Source organism: Lissotriton helveticus, chromosome 11, assembly GCF_964261635.1.
Source record: "Lissotriton helveticus chromosome 11, aLisHel1.1, whole genome shotgun sequence".
Taxonomy (NCBI): Eukaryota; Metazoa; Chordata; class Amphibia; order Caudata; family Salamandridae; genus Lissotriton; species Lissotriton helveticus.
The window spans coordinates 660,309,316-660,325,790 of NC_136072.1; the positions used below are offsets into that span (position 1 = coordinate 660,309,316).

The window sequence follows — 16,475 nt, forward strand, 5'->3', positions numbered from 1 at the left end:
CTGGATTTTTATCAATATTGTATAGTATTCCAAGTTAAGAATGCAAGATCATTACTTATTTAATATAAAGCCTAAGCCCACATTTGCAAGCAATGAAACAGTTGGAAGGCATTTTTCCTCTATAAATTTGGGCATCCAAAGTATCTTTTAAAGTGAGACTGAAGATGCTATTGCCAGACTGTAAGTTATGGTATCAAATCAGAAGAACTTCAAAATTCTCATACTACAGAGACTATGCCCCAATTTGGGCCTCCCCAGGAAACCCAGAATGCCTGAAAGACAAACGTTCAATTCCCCTGAAGGAGGAGGGTATAACAAAATAGGGTCTGCTGATTGAGGAGAACACTCTATTAGGATGGGAGCATTTGTTAACAATAACATGGGGTACCCTGTCCTTGGGGAAAGATGGGTCAGGAAACAGTAAACTAGAGGGGAAATTGCGAGGAAGTTTAGTACAAAAGAAGGAAATATTAAGATGGTAGTGGATGTTGACGCTCACAGGAGATGAGGACTTTATTTTACAAATGAAGGTCTGGGGGAAGGACCTGCCAATGCTGGATGTAAAAGAATGATAGCAAGTATCAATGTCTGCTTTTGGTATACTATCAAATCAACACCTCTCATAAAAAAATGATTTATTTTCAATACACGTAGCATACTGGACGCCCCAAAAATTGCCAAAGCTGAGTAACCAGGAGGTGAAGTGCTGCTGCAAATGCAAAGAAGAGACAGCAAAAGATATCCATATGTTTTGGCAGTGTCCCCAACTCCAGACGTTCTGGCATGATGTGGGTAAGATTCTCATGGAGGTGATGGCTCAAGATATTGAGGTAAGCACAGAATTAGTTATGTTTGGGGTTATAAACCGTAATGAAGAAAGGATTAAATTAAGTAACAAAGGAAAAAATCTGTATTTTGTATGTGGATACTTCATGTTTCCAAGACAAATGTAAAATACAAAAAACAAAAAGATAAATGAAAACTAATGTATGACGCGAATAGAAATTAATTAAAAAATGTTAATATAAATGTCTAAACTAAGTCGGCTGTTCGATAAATATGCTATAGATAAAGAACAATTGAAGATAAGATCAGCCAAATAACAATAATGTTCACAATAATTGGGATGCCAATTCTTTCTAGGGAATATAACTGTCTTTGCTTTGTATATCCCGCTACTGTATGACATAACCAATGTGCATGGGTTGCTACACACAAAAAGTCACCTGACTGAAAAGGAAGATTGATATAGATACATATGTCACCTATGCTTCAAATTGTTAGAAAAAAAACAATCATGTTCTAGTAGCAAATACATACACTTGTAACTTTTAGCCCTGAGGAAGTCGCGACCACCTGCCATGGGTGACGAAACACGTGTTGGCAAAAAAGAGGCTAAAAAAAGAACTAAACAAGAACATACGATAATAAAGCTAACAAATACAAAGAAAGACAATAATTGTTTATATATGTTATTTATGTAATACATGTTGGCATTAGCGTGTGCTGGGGAAAACAATTTTTTGCTTAAACTGGGTGATTTTGGACGTCCAACTGGGGAGTGGGTGATCTCTCCACCTCAAAGCACCACACATTAATAAGTTCAGGACAACTTTCAAGTGTACTTCTGTGGAGCGCAACAGAAGCTTCTACAAACCTCATCTGTGCTAGCGTGTGTATACTTCATAGTTTCCCAACACAATGAGAGTGGTTTGCATCAGTTCAAAAGATCAACAAATTTGATTGTAGTAGATAACAAGGTAAGAGGACAGGTTTTTAAGATAAATGGGAGCGGAAATATAACTCAGAAGACTAAAGGATTCAGAGGAATAATGATGTCCAATGATTATAATCCATAGCAATAACGCACAATTAAGGGGTCTGAGCTTTTAGTTAAAGAAGCAGTTTCCCACCTGGATTAATTAGTATAGGAAGATAGAGAACCTGTCAAATGAAGGATCTCCCCTCCCTTTGAGTTTGGAGGTAAAGACAAGCCGGTACAGAGAAAGATGGGACCCCTGATATCTCCTACATTGTTTATTGCATATTGAGGACAAAAACAAATCTTTAAAAAAAGAAAAATAAACTGTTATATTATACCTATTTGTATAGCACACTAAGCACCTGTGAGGGTAACTAGGCGCTTCGCAGTTAGGTAGGCATTGGACTCCAAAGGTGAGCATACTCAAAGAGCCAGGGGGCATATTATCAAGACAGGCGATTAAACTATCACTGTTTTAGCGACAGAAAACTGCCGCTAAAACGGTGATAATGGACTTGATAATATGCTCTATGGAATTCCAATTGAAGCCCATGTTAGATGTCCTTCACACCTAACATGGGCTTCAATTGGAATTCATAGAGCATATTATCAAGCCCATTGTCGCCGTTTTTGCTGCAGTTTTCCGCCGCTAAAACAGCAATAATTTTATCGCCTATCTTGATAATTTGCCCCCTGGTCTATAGCTTATTGCGAAAATCAAGAAGTGAACAGAAGGACCGGATGTGCTGTGGCAGGTCATTCCGGGTTTTGGGGAAAGATGTGAGATAAGGTAGACGTCAGGTTCTGTTTTTGTGTAGGGTACATATGCTAATGAGAGTCTGGCGGATCAGTGCTGTCTAGAGGAGTGGTGGACGTGTGGGCCGCTATTGTGGTAGGCGGATGTTGTGCAATGCTGTGTATGTGTGTGTGAATAATTTGAATTGAGTGTGCTTGTGTATAGGGAGCCAGCGAAGTTCTTTGAGGTTTGGAGAGATGTGAGGGTGGTGGGATATGTTGAGGACGAGTCTTGCTGCAGAGTTCTGGACATTTGGAGTCTGTTCAGGACCTGCTTGGTGATTCCTGTGTAGAATGTGTTGTCTTAGTTGAGCCTGCTAGTTATCGTTGCTTGTGAGACTGTCTTTCTAGTGTTCTCTGCTAGCCATTTGATGATGTTTTGTAGCATCTTCAGTATGTGAAATATATTGTTTGCTAGTTGTCATTAATAATATCAGTAATACCAACAATAAGACAGAAGTTGCAAACAGTCTACATTTAAAAAAGCAGAGGGGAACACGCATTGACCAACCAAAACCCAGGAAAAGATAAACTTATTAGCTCCAGTACAAAAAAATATTGGATTATTTTAAATGTTCTTACCTGGCAATTCTCACAGCATTCGCCAAATGAACACTTGGCATGCGGCTTAAGTTTGCAGGTTTTGGCGTGACAACAAACGTCCTGGCATTCCTTTCAAATTAAAAGTAGAAAAGTATTGACTAGATATTCCAAAATGTATGAACTCTGCCTACACAGTCTAACATCAGTAGAAATCACCTTTAAAAAATGACTGAATGAAATTACTCTGTTCTCCCACGCCACAAGCAAAACTTGATTCTTGTCCCATGATATCTTTTTACACATCATTATTTTCCGGTGAGACAAAGCTTCAGGTTTACTTGAACTAAGTAAAAAAAACAAATCCTCGAATGAAATAATGTTGTAAAGGAAGGTTAAGTTACATGATTTGGAAGAAGGTGGTAGTAGGAAATCCACAGTGCAACAGCAGTATTTCCATTCTACTCATCTTCAATCATTACCTAGAGTATGAAAGATAGCATAAACACAAATATTCTATTTGGCTGCCATAGTGCAGAGGTAACTTTGGCAGGAATAATGGTAGATCAAAAGCTTGATCTAGATTGGCTGGTCTTACTAGCTTACCTGTCGGAGTTACCTCTTCGAAAGACTACTAAAGAAATGGTACCATATCGATGTAAAGGTAAATTGACTGTCACTAACATGCAGGGAAACACCAACCACCAACAGAAATCAAGTTCAAATGTAAACGACTTTACTGCATAACAAATCATTCAAAGAGACATTGGAAAATCTCCAAAAATGTAGGAGGAATGAGTCTGGAAAAAATAGATATGTTTTGTACAATCCGATTTATGAATTCGGGGAACACAGGCAAAAATCAGGGACTAGACAGGTTTATCGCTTCAAGTTCTCTGATGCCAATCATGCATTAAAACTACTCCACATTCTTCATCCCAGTTCTTATGTCATGAGGTTTCCCTTGCTGGGTAGACAGCACGTAATTATCTTAATCACCCCAAAAATTCAATAACAGTTTTATTTGGTAGGTCGCTGGTCCAAGATCTAGCTCTTCCAGTGAGTCATAAAAAGCAAATCAGCCCAATTAGCTTATTGTTCTTTAGGTCTCCTGGTGCAAAGTACTGCTTGTCTTAGCCTTCAAAAGACTATTTCTTATATGTATTTTGCATATCTGTTGCCCAATGAAGCTGTGCTTTAGCCAGTGCAAGGCCTTCCTGTGAAAGTTCATTTTTGTTACTATGCAGGGAGAACTTGCCCTAGCACCCCCCTGCTTCTGTCCATGGTATTTGAGGCCCCCATGCCCTGGTACCTGTTGGTGTAGTGTTAATTTGTTATACTAATCCGCTGTAGGAAAGTACCCCTTTATGACACGGTCACCCCGGTTTTGCCTGGTATTCAATGTAATATTAACTGGAAGTGCACTGGGTTCCTGCTATATAAGTCCACAGTGTTAGATCTCTCACCCTAAACTGTACAATTGTTCCCCCAATTGGCAATACCTTTGGTGCCCCTGTAAGCCCCTAGTAAATGGTACCCCAGGTACCTAGGGCATGGGTAGCAAGGAGGGTCCCGAAGTTCTGCAGCATGCATTGCGCCACCCCAAGGGATCCCTCCCTTAATTAATGCAGACTGCCATTGTAGGCTGCATGCCTTGATGCAGGCAAAAGTGAAAAAACAACATGGTACACATCCCTGTGTACCATGCCTGCAGACACTGCACACAGTATATGTAAGTCACTCCTATAGCAGGCCTCATAGCCCTAAGGCAGGGTGCACTATAGTGCATGTGTGGACATATCTGTAAGAGTAGATATGCCCATGTGCTGGTCAGTTTAATTACTGTCAGTACAAGTGATCAGGGAAGCCATTTTAAGTACATTTGCTAGACACTGGTAAAAACGAGTTCCCCAGCAATTTGCTGAAACAAGATGTTTGGTGTCAAACATCTTGTATTAATGAGCCCACACTGAATCCAGTGATGGATTTATTAATACATGCATCCAGAGAGCACCTTAAAGGTGCCACTAAATATCTAAGAGCTACTAGTGTGCTGGCTGACTGGTCCTGACCAACCTGCCACCACAGAAATGTTTCTGACCCCAGGGGGCGATAGCCATCACTCCCAGGACGTCAGGAACAAAGCATGCTCTGGCAGAGGGTGTTTCCAGCCCCTTCCAGCAGCATGACCTGCAAATTTGGATTCAAAGGCAGGGAGCTTTAAAGAGCCCACTGCCTTTGGTATGCAAATCTGGCTCCCCTCAGGCATATGCTTACCCACTTGACCAGGGCCCATTTGGTGCCCGGAAAAAGCAAGAAAATAAGTAGTCACAAATGCATGTTCACCTTCAGGATATTTCCACCCCTAAGGTGGGCTACCTGAAGTGAATGAAAAATATAAAAGTATTCCCTCTTTGTAATGGCAGAACTAGAAACTCTAGGACAGGGTTATGCCCATTTCCCACAGGAAGTAGTCATATAAGGGGCATATTGAATACAAGGGTGAGTAGCCCATTAGCTACCATGCTATACTCCCCTGACTAGTATTTAGGGGAGCCCCTGGCACCAGGAAATCAGATTCCTGCCAACCTAAGAAGAAGAAGGACATCAAAGAGTCTCAAGAAGCAAGTACTGTGGAGAAGCAATTGACTTGGCGCTGACCCCGCAGGCTTGTCTGCTGTTCAATCCAGATTGCGCTAAAGTCATCTCGTACAGCAGCTGCTGTGCCACCAGAAGCCTGAGAGGACTGCCTGCCTTCTAAAAAGCCCCAGGGACTCCTGTGGAGTAGCATCCTGCAGGCACTCCGAAACAACTATGCAGACTCCAGAGTACCGCTAACCCAACACCAGGCCACCACTACTGCCTGTGTCTCTGGGACGAAAATCAAATGCCTCAAAACACCTCTGCACTCAGCTGCCCTGGCCCAAAGAGAAGAGAACCAAAGGTTTCCCCACATCACTGAGAATTGTGAGATCGAGCCCCCTTGTTGGTTCAGGCTGACTGGTCTCCTAGTCCCAGCTTGCTGCTTCTTTGCAGCCGGACTGCCCAGTGAATGGGACATCCGACACTGTAACACACCTCTGTATCTCGATGCCCCACAGCCTCTCAAAGTGACCTTGTGGTATGGCCTTGAACATTGCCATATACTCACTTTAAGTCCAGGAGAATTGTCCCATAAGTCACTGTGAAGTACCTGTATGCAGTATATGTCTTTCCTCCATAGGAGAACATTGGGCACTCAATGCTGAAAAGCACCTCTGCACTCAGCCACCACAGTGTTGCCCAAGGTGACCTGTTGGTGCTGCCTTGGGCCTTGCCCCATTCTTATATTAAGACTACGATATTGGTCCCATAAGTCGCTGTGAAGTACCTGTATACAGTGTATGCCTTTACTCCATAGGAGAACATTACCGCCTCAGAAATTGCACTGTGTTGATTTTTCAAAACTGAAAAAGGTAATACCTCGAAACGTACTTACCTGATTTTGATGATCTTGGTGGCAAAAGTTATATAGAGATAAGAGTTATTTTTTATAAATTGGTGTGGATCTAATTATTAAGTTGTATGCAATAATTCATTTATTGACTGTGTGCGTATTGCAGATGTCAAACACTCCTCTCTGATAAGTCTAAGGCTGCTTGACCACACTACCCCCTAGAAGAGCACCTTGGGATTGCTGGAGAAAGCCCATGTCCACTTATAAGGGATACAGTAACTATTTGCACTATATACCTTTTTTTAGTACACTATATACAGTCAGCTTTCTACATCCGCAACTCAGTCAGTTGCAGTGGCCACTGAAAATATGCTTTGTAGAAAAGTAGGATCTGCTTTCATGGTTACCCCCACTTTTTGCTTGGTATCAGAACGTTTTTGACTAGTCTGACTGGGATCCTGCTAATCGGACCCCAGTCACTGTGCTTTCTCCTTAAATTGACCATGGTAAGTACTTGGTTACATTCAGAAATGGCTACTGGTACACACTTGTAAGTTCCTAGTATAAAGTACTAAGGTACCGAAGGTATATGTACACCAGGGTTCTCCCATGGGTTCCAGCTTGTATTGTGCCACACATGGGAGTCCACTAAAACTGTGAATACAGGCTTGCCATTGCAGCTGATCTCAAAACAGATATATGTTTCCTTATATCTAAGTTCACTGCCCTTAAAATCTATAAGTCACCCCTATGGCGGTCTGTTCAGTCCCAAGGGCAGGGTGATTGGTTATAAGTGTAAGGGTGCCCCTGCATGAGCCAGACATACCTACAAGCCCCAGAGTTTATGCTCTAGGCTTTGTAAGTACAGTCAGCCATTTTAATAAATGTAGTGGACATCATTCATTAAGAGATGTCTAACTATATAGTGGCTGCATCGAACCCAGTCATATTTGGTATCAAACATGTCTGAATCCTACCCCAACACCGATTCCAGTGTTGGAAGTATTATCCCATGTACTGTCGAGCTACCATGGGGTATCTCTCTGAACTACCAGTAACAGCTGTCAGAGTCTGACAGTAAGCTAGTGCTGCTGACAACCCAAAACACGATTCTGCCCTCCTGCTGCTTAGCCAAGCTCGAGCAGGGGAAGGTACAACAGTAGGTTTTCTGTCACAGGGAGGTGTGACTACCTCCCGCACAGGACTTAGTGTATTAGGGTGGGGTGGGGTGGGGTTGCTTGCCAGCGCCAACAGACTGCTTTGAAGGGCACATTTGGTGCTCTCCTTGCATACTCCAGTTTAAGTCAGTTCAGGGAGCCATTGACTCCCGCTCTGGTGGGAAACTGGACAAAGGGCATGCGGCTCACCCATGTTCAGCCCACCCTCTGGTAGGGACCCATGAGTTGTTCCAACCCTGTCCCTAGAGTACTCAAGGTGAATGGTCCTTTACATTCATCATGGGACATGGCTCAAGCCTGAAACCACATCATTCTTCGACCGTCTAGACACTCAGATTTTGGTGGACTAATCCTGGAACTAAGACTGCACCAAGGAAGACTCCTGTTGCTCCTGGTCCCACTGTTCTGCAAATCTCCTTCATTGTCTGTGTCTGTGCTTCTTCAAGGACCAGACCTGTACACATCAAGGACACCTGAAGTAATCCCCCAGGAGTGAAGGAGTCACTCCCCTGCATCTGCAGATACCACAAACAAGCTGACTGGTCTGCTGCTACTCGGGCTCACATGAGGTCTAGGGATTAGTCTTTGAAACTATGAGGGACTTTGATAAATTCAGGAGAAGGATTATCACAGTTTTTTTCCTGGTTGTTGTCTCTTGACCTTCAGAATGGGGCCTTGAGAAACCTGAGCACGGTCCAGTGGAGGTGAGGTCCAGTCCCCGGTCAAGCTGGATGAGAAAAAGATTTGTATTTATTATATATTTGGATTGGGAATGGTGCATGGTTACATTCACATATAGTATATCTATCTCACAAATGGTTACTTGTGTTTTTTGCATCTCTCCTTTTAGGTATGCTTACGCATCCACTGACATGGAGGATTAACTTTCTATAGGTTGTATTTGTTCCAACCTTTGATATTTGTGTTATATATATAATTTACACTACTTTTATAGCAGTAGCAACACACTGAGAGCAGAGGCCCTGATGAAAGCCGGGGGACTTCTTGCCCCGTTAGGCAGAAACATGTTGGCCTTGTTTTACGACAGATATTTGTTTTCACTGTCACCTGCACTGTTCTGGATTTAATTGGAGGGCATGTCCTTTGCCTCATAAAGATTGTTTTAGGACATTCCACTCTATTTTATATTCACCCTTTTTTGTTTGCACTGCGTTTTCACTACTCCTACAACCATCAATGATTGGCTGTCGTATGGTTGTCCATAAGTGCCTATGGACTTGATCTTGCTCAACTTTGTGGTTAAATGGTCTCGATGATCAAGGGACCAACCACGTGATATTGGTGAACCATATGATAGGACTGATCACTAAGTTCATTTTGATGGTTATCCACTCTTGAGCTATTGGGATTGAGTAGATTGGCACTGTATGTACGTGATTCCATGCACACAGACCCATTGTAACACTGTACTCTACTTCACAGGCTATCTAGGGTGACTAGGGCACTAACTCACAAGCTTTATTAGAGTTCAGGATAGCTAGCCACACGTTGTGTTGCTTTAGACCCCCTGTGTTTCTTTTTGTGTATCATGTATTGAGCTGGGGACCTGAACCAGGAGTGGTCTCTAAATATTTGTATGTCCATATGACCCTCTCCCCCCTGTATGTTATGAGACGGTCTGCTGCTACTGACATCCCATGGACTTTGAAAGGTTCAGCAAAACAGGTGGTGGTTCTTCAACTTCCTCAATGCCTGACCTGCTATTTTGAGACCAGTACCCCTTATCTGAACCACTGGGACTGAAGCCTTGTGCAGCGCATCCACTTGCTGTTGCCAAGGCTCATTGGTTTTGCACTCCAGAGACCTTTGGGCTACAAGAAGCCCCAGACTCCAGCATATTTTCTTGACAAGTACAGGGCACTCACCACATTCTGACACCGTGGGCCTTCCTTCTTGGTGAGCTGTTCGAAGAACTCTTGGCCTTGTCAGAAGTTCTCCAGTACCTTAACAAAAAATTAGCAATTCCCTGCTCTACTCCACAAGATGAAGAGACATCTTTCTACAGATTCTACAAAAATAGATGAAGATTCTTATTCCACAATGGCTTGATGTACAAGATCCTGACCATGGAATGGAAGGAGGTAAAGCAGCCTGTGTTCCCTCAGTTTATTTCACAATGCCCTCCCCTAATTAACTTCTAGGAGGTACTTGCATCTGTGGTTAAGGAGGGAACTTTGATGATCAGCCTTTCGATTTGGGCACTATTATTTCTGAGGATACTTGGATTCTCCTGCAGCAGGCAAGAAGGTTGAGGTGGCTGTTAAGAGAACTGTAAGAAGTTGGGTTGCTGGTGACTGGGAGTGTGAGCCGTGGTCAAGCGCAACTACAATCCATGTCAGGGTGAGCCACAAGCCAACCTTAAATTAACATGTGCTCAGCTCTGCTGCAGATTTTGACAGAGCATTCAGGCTTAACTTAGAGGCAATGTGTAAACTATTTGTGCAAGAATACAACAACAATTTAGAGAGTAACTTCTTTTGTAAAGGCACAGGGGATAGGATTCAGCCAAACCAAAAAAAAGTCCCCCCCCCCAGAATTATTGTTAAAATCCAAACTATCTATAAAAATCCACATGGCGGAAGTTTTGATTATAACAATATGACCAGAGGAAAAACTTGTGTATTGGTAAAGTATTTGTGCAACACTTTAAACAATTATAAGTTGAAAAACAAGGAAAGATCTCACACCATGTTAGAAAACGTAACTCATTTTTAATTAATAAAATAGACCAACAAGCAAAATATACAATCAGTAGATATGTTTTTTCTTTTTTGAAGATTACAATATTATTTTATTGGAATAAAAATACTGTTTTTAACACTTTTATTTAGTATGTTATTCATTTCCAAATGGAGGTTTGACCTTTTAGAGGTTTTAGTAAAAATAGCACCAAAAAGCACTAAGCGCCAACTGTGTGCATCTGTTAGCGCCAGACCAAGACAAAGTCACAAGTTATGCACAACTGTAATGAAGCGCAGGCCTGCCACAGGGACCCATTTAAGCCAACTGAACAAAGTACCTTAAATCCAAGTTAGCTGAGCATTGCAAAGAGCCACGTCAAAAAAGCGTTGTGCAGCTGAGGCAATGCGTCGGTTCTGAGGTGTACAAGTCTGCGATGTGAGGTCCTGATTCATTGTTGAGGATCCATTTGATGAGGGCTTGTGATGCAAAGTCTGGTGTTGAGGATGTGCCGAGCAGTCGGGGGTGAAAGATCAGTTTCGAGGACTGCGGGGCTTCGGCGTGGAGTCTGGCATTGTTGTTGAGGCTGTCATTGACGAGGAATGTGAGAGCATTTACTAAGGATGTGTTGCTCAGAAACGGCTCCATAGAGACTGCAGGCTGTGAAGGCAACCATTATTTTCGGGGTTGTACCACAGAGGAGATGTGTTGGTTCCGCTAGGTCTGCAGAGTTTAGCAGAGGACTTTAGGCATATTTCTAAGGGCCCAGGACATGGGACGTAACAGAGGAAACTTACAGATGCCAGTTTCCATCTGCTGGTTTTATGGTTGTTGGATCCTTCTGTCCCTGAGGCTAAAGTCAAGATGTCAGCCAACTCACCCTTGAAGTCACTTTGGGATCCTGGGTTCAACAGATGCAGGTCCAGGCATTCTCATCCAGGCTAGAGGTCAGCAGGCAGCAGGATCAGCACTGCAGTGCAGCAGTCCTTCAGAGCAGCAGCCCGGCAGAGTGGCAGTCCTTTCAGAAGCACAGCAGTCCTTATTTCAGGCAGAGTCTCCACAAGCCCAGAAATTTACTGAAGAGTTGATGTCTGAGATCCAATATTTATACCCAGTTGTGCCTTTGAAGTGGGAAGAAACTTCTAGAAGCTTGCATTTGAGCCCACAGATGCCCTGCCTTTCTTGCCCTGGATCCAGACTAAATAGAAGGCATATGCAGCCCTTTGTTTGGAGGCAGGAGACAGCTGATTCAAGTGTTAATGGGGTTATGTCCAGCTCCAGATCTCTTTTATAATATCAATCCTACAAATGTTTATTTACGCATATATCAAAATTTTAATATCAATTACAAAAATATCACCTCCCCATACTTAACTATTAAAATCACTATTATCAAACACACAAATATCGTTTACAATAAAATTGTTTTTAAACATATATTCCTAGGAAAAATCTTGGAAACACTAATATCATCGCCTATAAACATATATAACAGATCAAAAATATCGATTTCCACTATATCAATCACAATATGATTACCAAAATAAGTAATACATCTTTACAAATGCACCCAAAAAGACAAATTTAACTCAAAACAATTACTTCAAATAAACCTAAAACATATAATTCTTAACCCTAATAAAAAATATATTACATTAACCAAAAATTAAACACACATTCCCCAAAAAGCATACACCTAAAAAAATATATTTAAAAATACCACAATTAATATTAGATATAAATTTATAAAAACATTTATTGATGGAAATTAACACACACACGCACATATATAATTATATGTATACAATTTAATTAATATATACATAAAAACATATATTATGTATGTATACAATATAATTAATATATAAATAAAAAAACTATATATTACACTACAAAAAAGAAACAAATTTGCGTTTACAGAAAAGGAATCAAAACTTTACTAAACAAAACGAATACAATAACAGTATAAACAACTTTAAATAATAAAATCAAACAAACAATGAAGCCAACAATATAAAAGCCACGCTAATCAAAACAACTAAATACTCCAAAAATGATAAGCGCTGCAAGAGGTACGATTAATACAGAAATGTATCATGTCAACAAATGCAATTTCAGGGCAAGTAATACATACATTTAGAATGAAATGTAAATGTTTTTGCAAAGATACATGGGTTCAAAGACTACATCAGTCAGGACACAGAAGCCAAGCCAAATACCAGATACCACAGTGGAAGATTTACGACAGCACTTTGCCACTGGAAGCCAAAATAAACAACACAGTGAAAGGATGGCAAAATGCCTTCCAATCTGCACAAGGCAGAACTAAACCTACATTCTACAAAATTCTCGAAGCATTACAAAAAGATCAAAGCTGCCAGGACCTAAGAATAGAACTATTTATTACCCAAATTGGCCCTAAACTAAGCAAACAAACTAAAAGTATTTACGACATACTACGATTTAAAGTCAAAACTCTTCGTAACTAGCAAAGGACTATGGGCTTGATTAGGATGGCAGTAGGACTTATGTCCGACCACCATCCTGGTGTGTAACGGGTCCACCTGACAAGCTGTCCACGGTCCTAACCTGAATCATCATTTGACCGCCTTCAAGGCAGTGACAAAGTGTAGATTTTGTATTGCGGCAGGTGATGCGGGCTGCAGCACACACCCCAGTGCAAAATATGCACTCTGCATATCCCTGCACTATGTGGTACGGTGCCTTCCACGTGGTGCAGGGATATGTTGGAGGGCCATATACAGGCCTCCAAAGTCCCTTTCTCCCCACCTACGAGTGTACTGCCATGAAATGGCCATCAGAAAGGGAGATTGTAATACCTACGGTGATGTCTGAGCAGGCACTGCCACTGCTGTAGGGATACAACTCCCTCTGACGCTCCGACGGGCTCCTTGAGCCCATCGGAGGCATGGCGGTCGACATGCAGTCGGTCACTCCAACTGCCAGACGTCCACCCGTCATCCTAATGTGGTGGGCAGTAATCAGTATTACAATGGCAGTAAGACCGCCACCGATGGGCTGTTGGTGGAGGTCCTGCCGTCATCATAATGAGGCCCTACATAATTCAGAAATGATTCCCAAATGCCTGTTGTAAATTAAATATAAACCTACCAAAAATCTCAAAAGCTTCATCAAACTATAAACCATCAATTCAAAACCTTTTAATGTTTTAAATATGACAATAAATATTTAATTAAATCAGTTAAAAAAATACATTTTTTATAACATATTTATTTGATTTTCAATATGTAGCAGAACGTGCACGGGCCACACCCAATTTGTCCATGATACCCCCGCAATATAACTTTCGGGTCCATCTCCAGCCTGAGATCTAGCACACGCCCCATCCTATTATTGATCTCCACCCAGCACTCCCACAGAATGTGATATAGGGTACCAGGGGAGTGAGGACAGCATTCTGGCCCAGGAGATTGTACCATGAGCCAGAGCCTGTCAGTGGAATAATAGATTATATAAATGATTCTGAATTGGATCAGATGCAGGCGCGTTGAGATAGCCAGCTCATGCAGAGCCATTTTTGCCGCTGTCCATTTGTCGTCCTCTATGGTACCCTCATCCTCCTCCCTTCTAGCCCTGAGAGTCAGTTAGAGGTTTGGCGTATTAACCACTATTGTTTTGTGCAGGTGTGAAAAACCATGCCACCCAGCTCGTCAGTAACCAGCTTACAGTCAAGAGGGCTAAACTCAGGGACGGAACCAAGTTGGGTCTTATATTTGTGAAGGACATGCCATAAATGGAGATATTTATAGAATTGGAGTAGTGTAGTCTGAGCTCTGCCGTAAGCTCCTGGAAGTATTTGATGCATCTCCCAGCCCTGACGTTCCCAAGTGTGGAAATGCCGATGACGTCCAAAGCACCAGACAGCCAGGCTCCATCCCACAGGGGTCACTACGGTGAGCCTGCCATACCACTTCATGTGGAGGAAGGCTAGGTAACAGCACTGAAGAGGAATGTGACAAACTGATGGCAACAATAGAGGGTGCGACCAGCTCTAAAGCAAGGGGAGTACCCCATATGGATAGACAGCTCCAGTTCCAGGATATGGACCGGATCGTCTCTATCAGCCCAGAACCAGTCCTTAATGTTGACTAGCTGGGATGCCCAGTAATACAGTTTGACATTGGCCCATCTCAGGCTGTCTCATTCGGCATTTCACAAAATATATCCTAAGGGTCTTGCCTGCCACAAGAAAGTTGAGATCTGGGCCCAGAGCTCTACAAACAATGCTGGTGGCAATGGGTGACAGTAGTGTTGTAGAACATTTAAAAACCTGGGGAGGGCCACCATTTTAAAGATAGCGACCCTGCTTGTGATAGATAAAATCAACAAATTATTAAAAATTGATATACTAAAATATATATAATAAATATTTTTTTTAATACAATAATCCACCAACCAATGCACAAAATTCCAACACGTAACAGCATACCCAATATAATATCACATTTCCCACCCACACAAAATAAGTAAAACATAAAACTTACAGTATTGTAACTGTAGGTATTATTCCATTCCCACAAAAAAATTGAAATCCACGAAAAATATTTGATTTAATTTAATATCCGACTTCTCCATCAGTTAGGATTTTTCATTACAATTGCAAAGACATCAAACTTAAAAGGGTTACCTGTTTTTATTTGGAAATTACAGCTTCAATATTATCCTATGGGACAGTTAGGCCTTGCAGTACTGAAAAACAAACCTAAGGCATTTTCACTACCAGGGCATGTAAAACTAAAAAGTCCATGTCCCACTTTTCAAATACATTGCACCCTGCTGTCTAAGGCCTACCATAGTGGAGACTTATATGGATTAACAAGAAAAGGTTAGGCCTGGCAAAAGGTTTATTTAGTCAGGTCAAAATGGCAGTTTAAAACTGCTACCATAGGATGAAAAGGAAGGCCTAAATCATACTTAAAATGCTACTATGGAGGGTGGCATCAAGCTGTGCTGCAGGCCCACTAGCAGCATTTAATTTACAGGCCCTAGACACATGTATTGCCACTTTATTAGTTATTTACAAGTAGATAAACTATGCTACTTTGGTATAAGCTAATCATACCATGTTTTAAGGCGAGAGCACAAGCACTTTAGCACTGGTTAGCAGTAAAAACATGCACAGCGTCCTAAAGCTAGCAAGGACTTTGTCAGCAAAACAGGAAGGCTATATAGAAAACATTAGGGGGCAAACCATACCAAATATGCCAGGTCTAAAAAGAGCATATTCTGCATCCATGTTTGCTGTCAGGGCCAACACTTATGCTACCTTCCAAGCGAAGTCCCTCTTGTATGACTTTCAGGCCTAGGCTGGTGAGATGCCCCAAGGCATGGATATTTCCTTCTGTCTTTAAATTATGGAACAAGTAAAACTATGTTCTGATATTTGTTTCGATTCCCTCTGAATTGTTGTTTTTGCCACCAGATCCATGGTGGCATTTATACATACCATTTGGCCTACTATGCTGAAAGCTCCCAAAAGGCTCTCCTGGGCTACCTTCTGTTCATTGGGCTAGATATTTCAGGTACCATGTGGATGGACAGTGGAAAACAAAAAATTCTGTTTGTCCTCAAGTCAGGAGCGGGGGTTTACATCCTGCTACTTCTTTGATCCTCCTCATTCAGCAATCCGTTTAGTGTCCTGGTTCATAACTATGGATGCCCTTATGCTGAAACATCCTTGCTTAAATTTGTCTCCATTCTTATCTCTACCTGCCAAGCCTGACTGTCCTGGGCAAGTAAGGGGCCATTAATGTGTCTTCTGGGTGACCTCTGTCTTCTCCTGGGTCCTTCAGATTGTCAGCCTAGAGTATTAGATCAAGTTCCAGTGGACCCACAGGGACTTCTTCCACCAAACCATGATGCCTCAGTGCTCAAATTATCTTCAGAATTTTCTTGAGGGGATCCAGAATTTCTTATGCAAGTTGGAAATAACGTGTATACCACAGGAAAATTCCATAATGTGCACATGTACAAGTCTTCAGGTCATTTTTGTCCAGTCCTGAACCTAAAAGCATGAAATCCT

General features: G+C 41.8%; 1 protein-coding gene across 3 annotated transcripts in view; it reads right to left on the reverse strand.

Annotated features, from left to right (window-relative positions):
- The window catches only part of LOC144791743 (zinc metalloproteinase-disintegrin-like lachestatin-1), a 4,387,327-nt gene that overhangs the window by 1,396,553 nt on the left and 2,974,299 nt on the right, over positions 1–16,475 (reverse strand). For all 3 annotated transcript variants that reach the window (XM_078666511.1, XM_078666510.1, XM_078666512.1), the window contains one exon: positions 3,140–3,229. In XM_078666511.1, the coding sequence (XP_078522637.1) occupies positions 3,140–3,229 (90 nt within the window). The remainder of the gene's footprint in view (positions 1–3,139; positions 3,230–16,475) is intronic.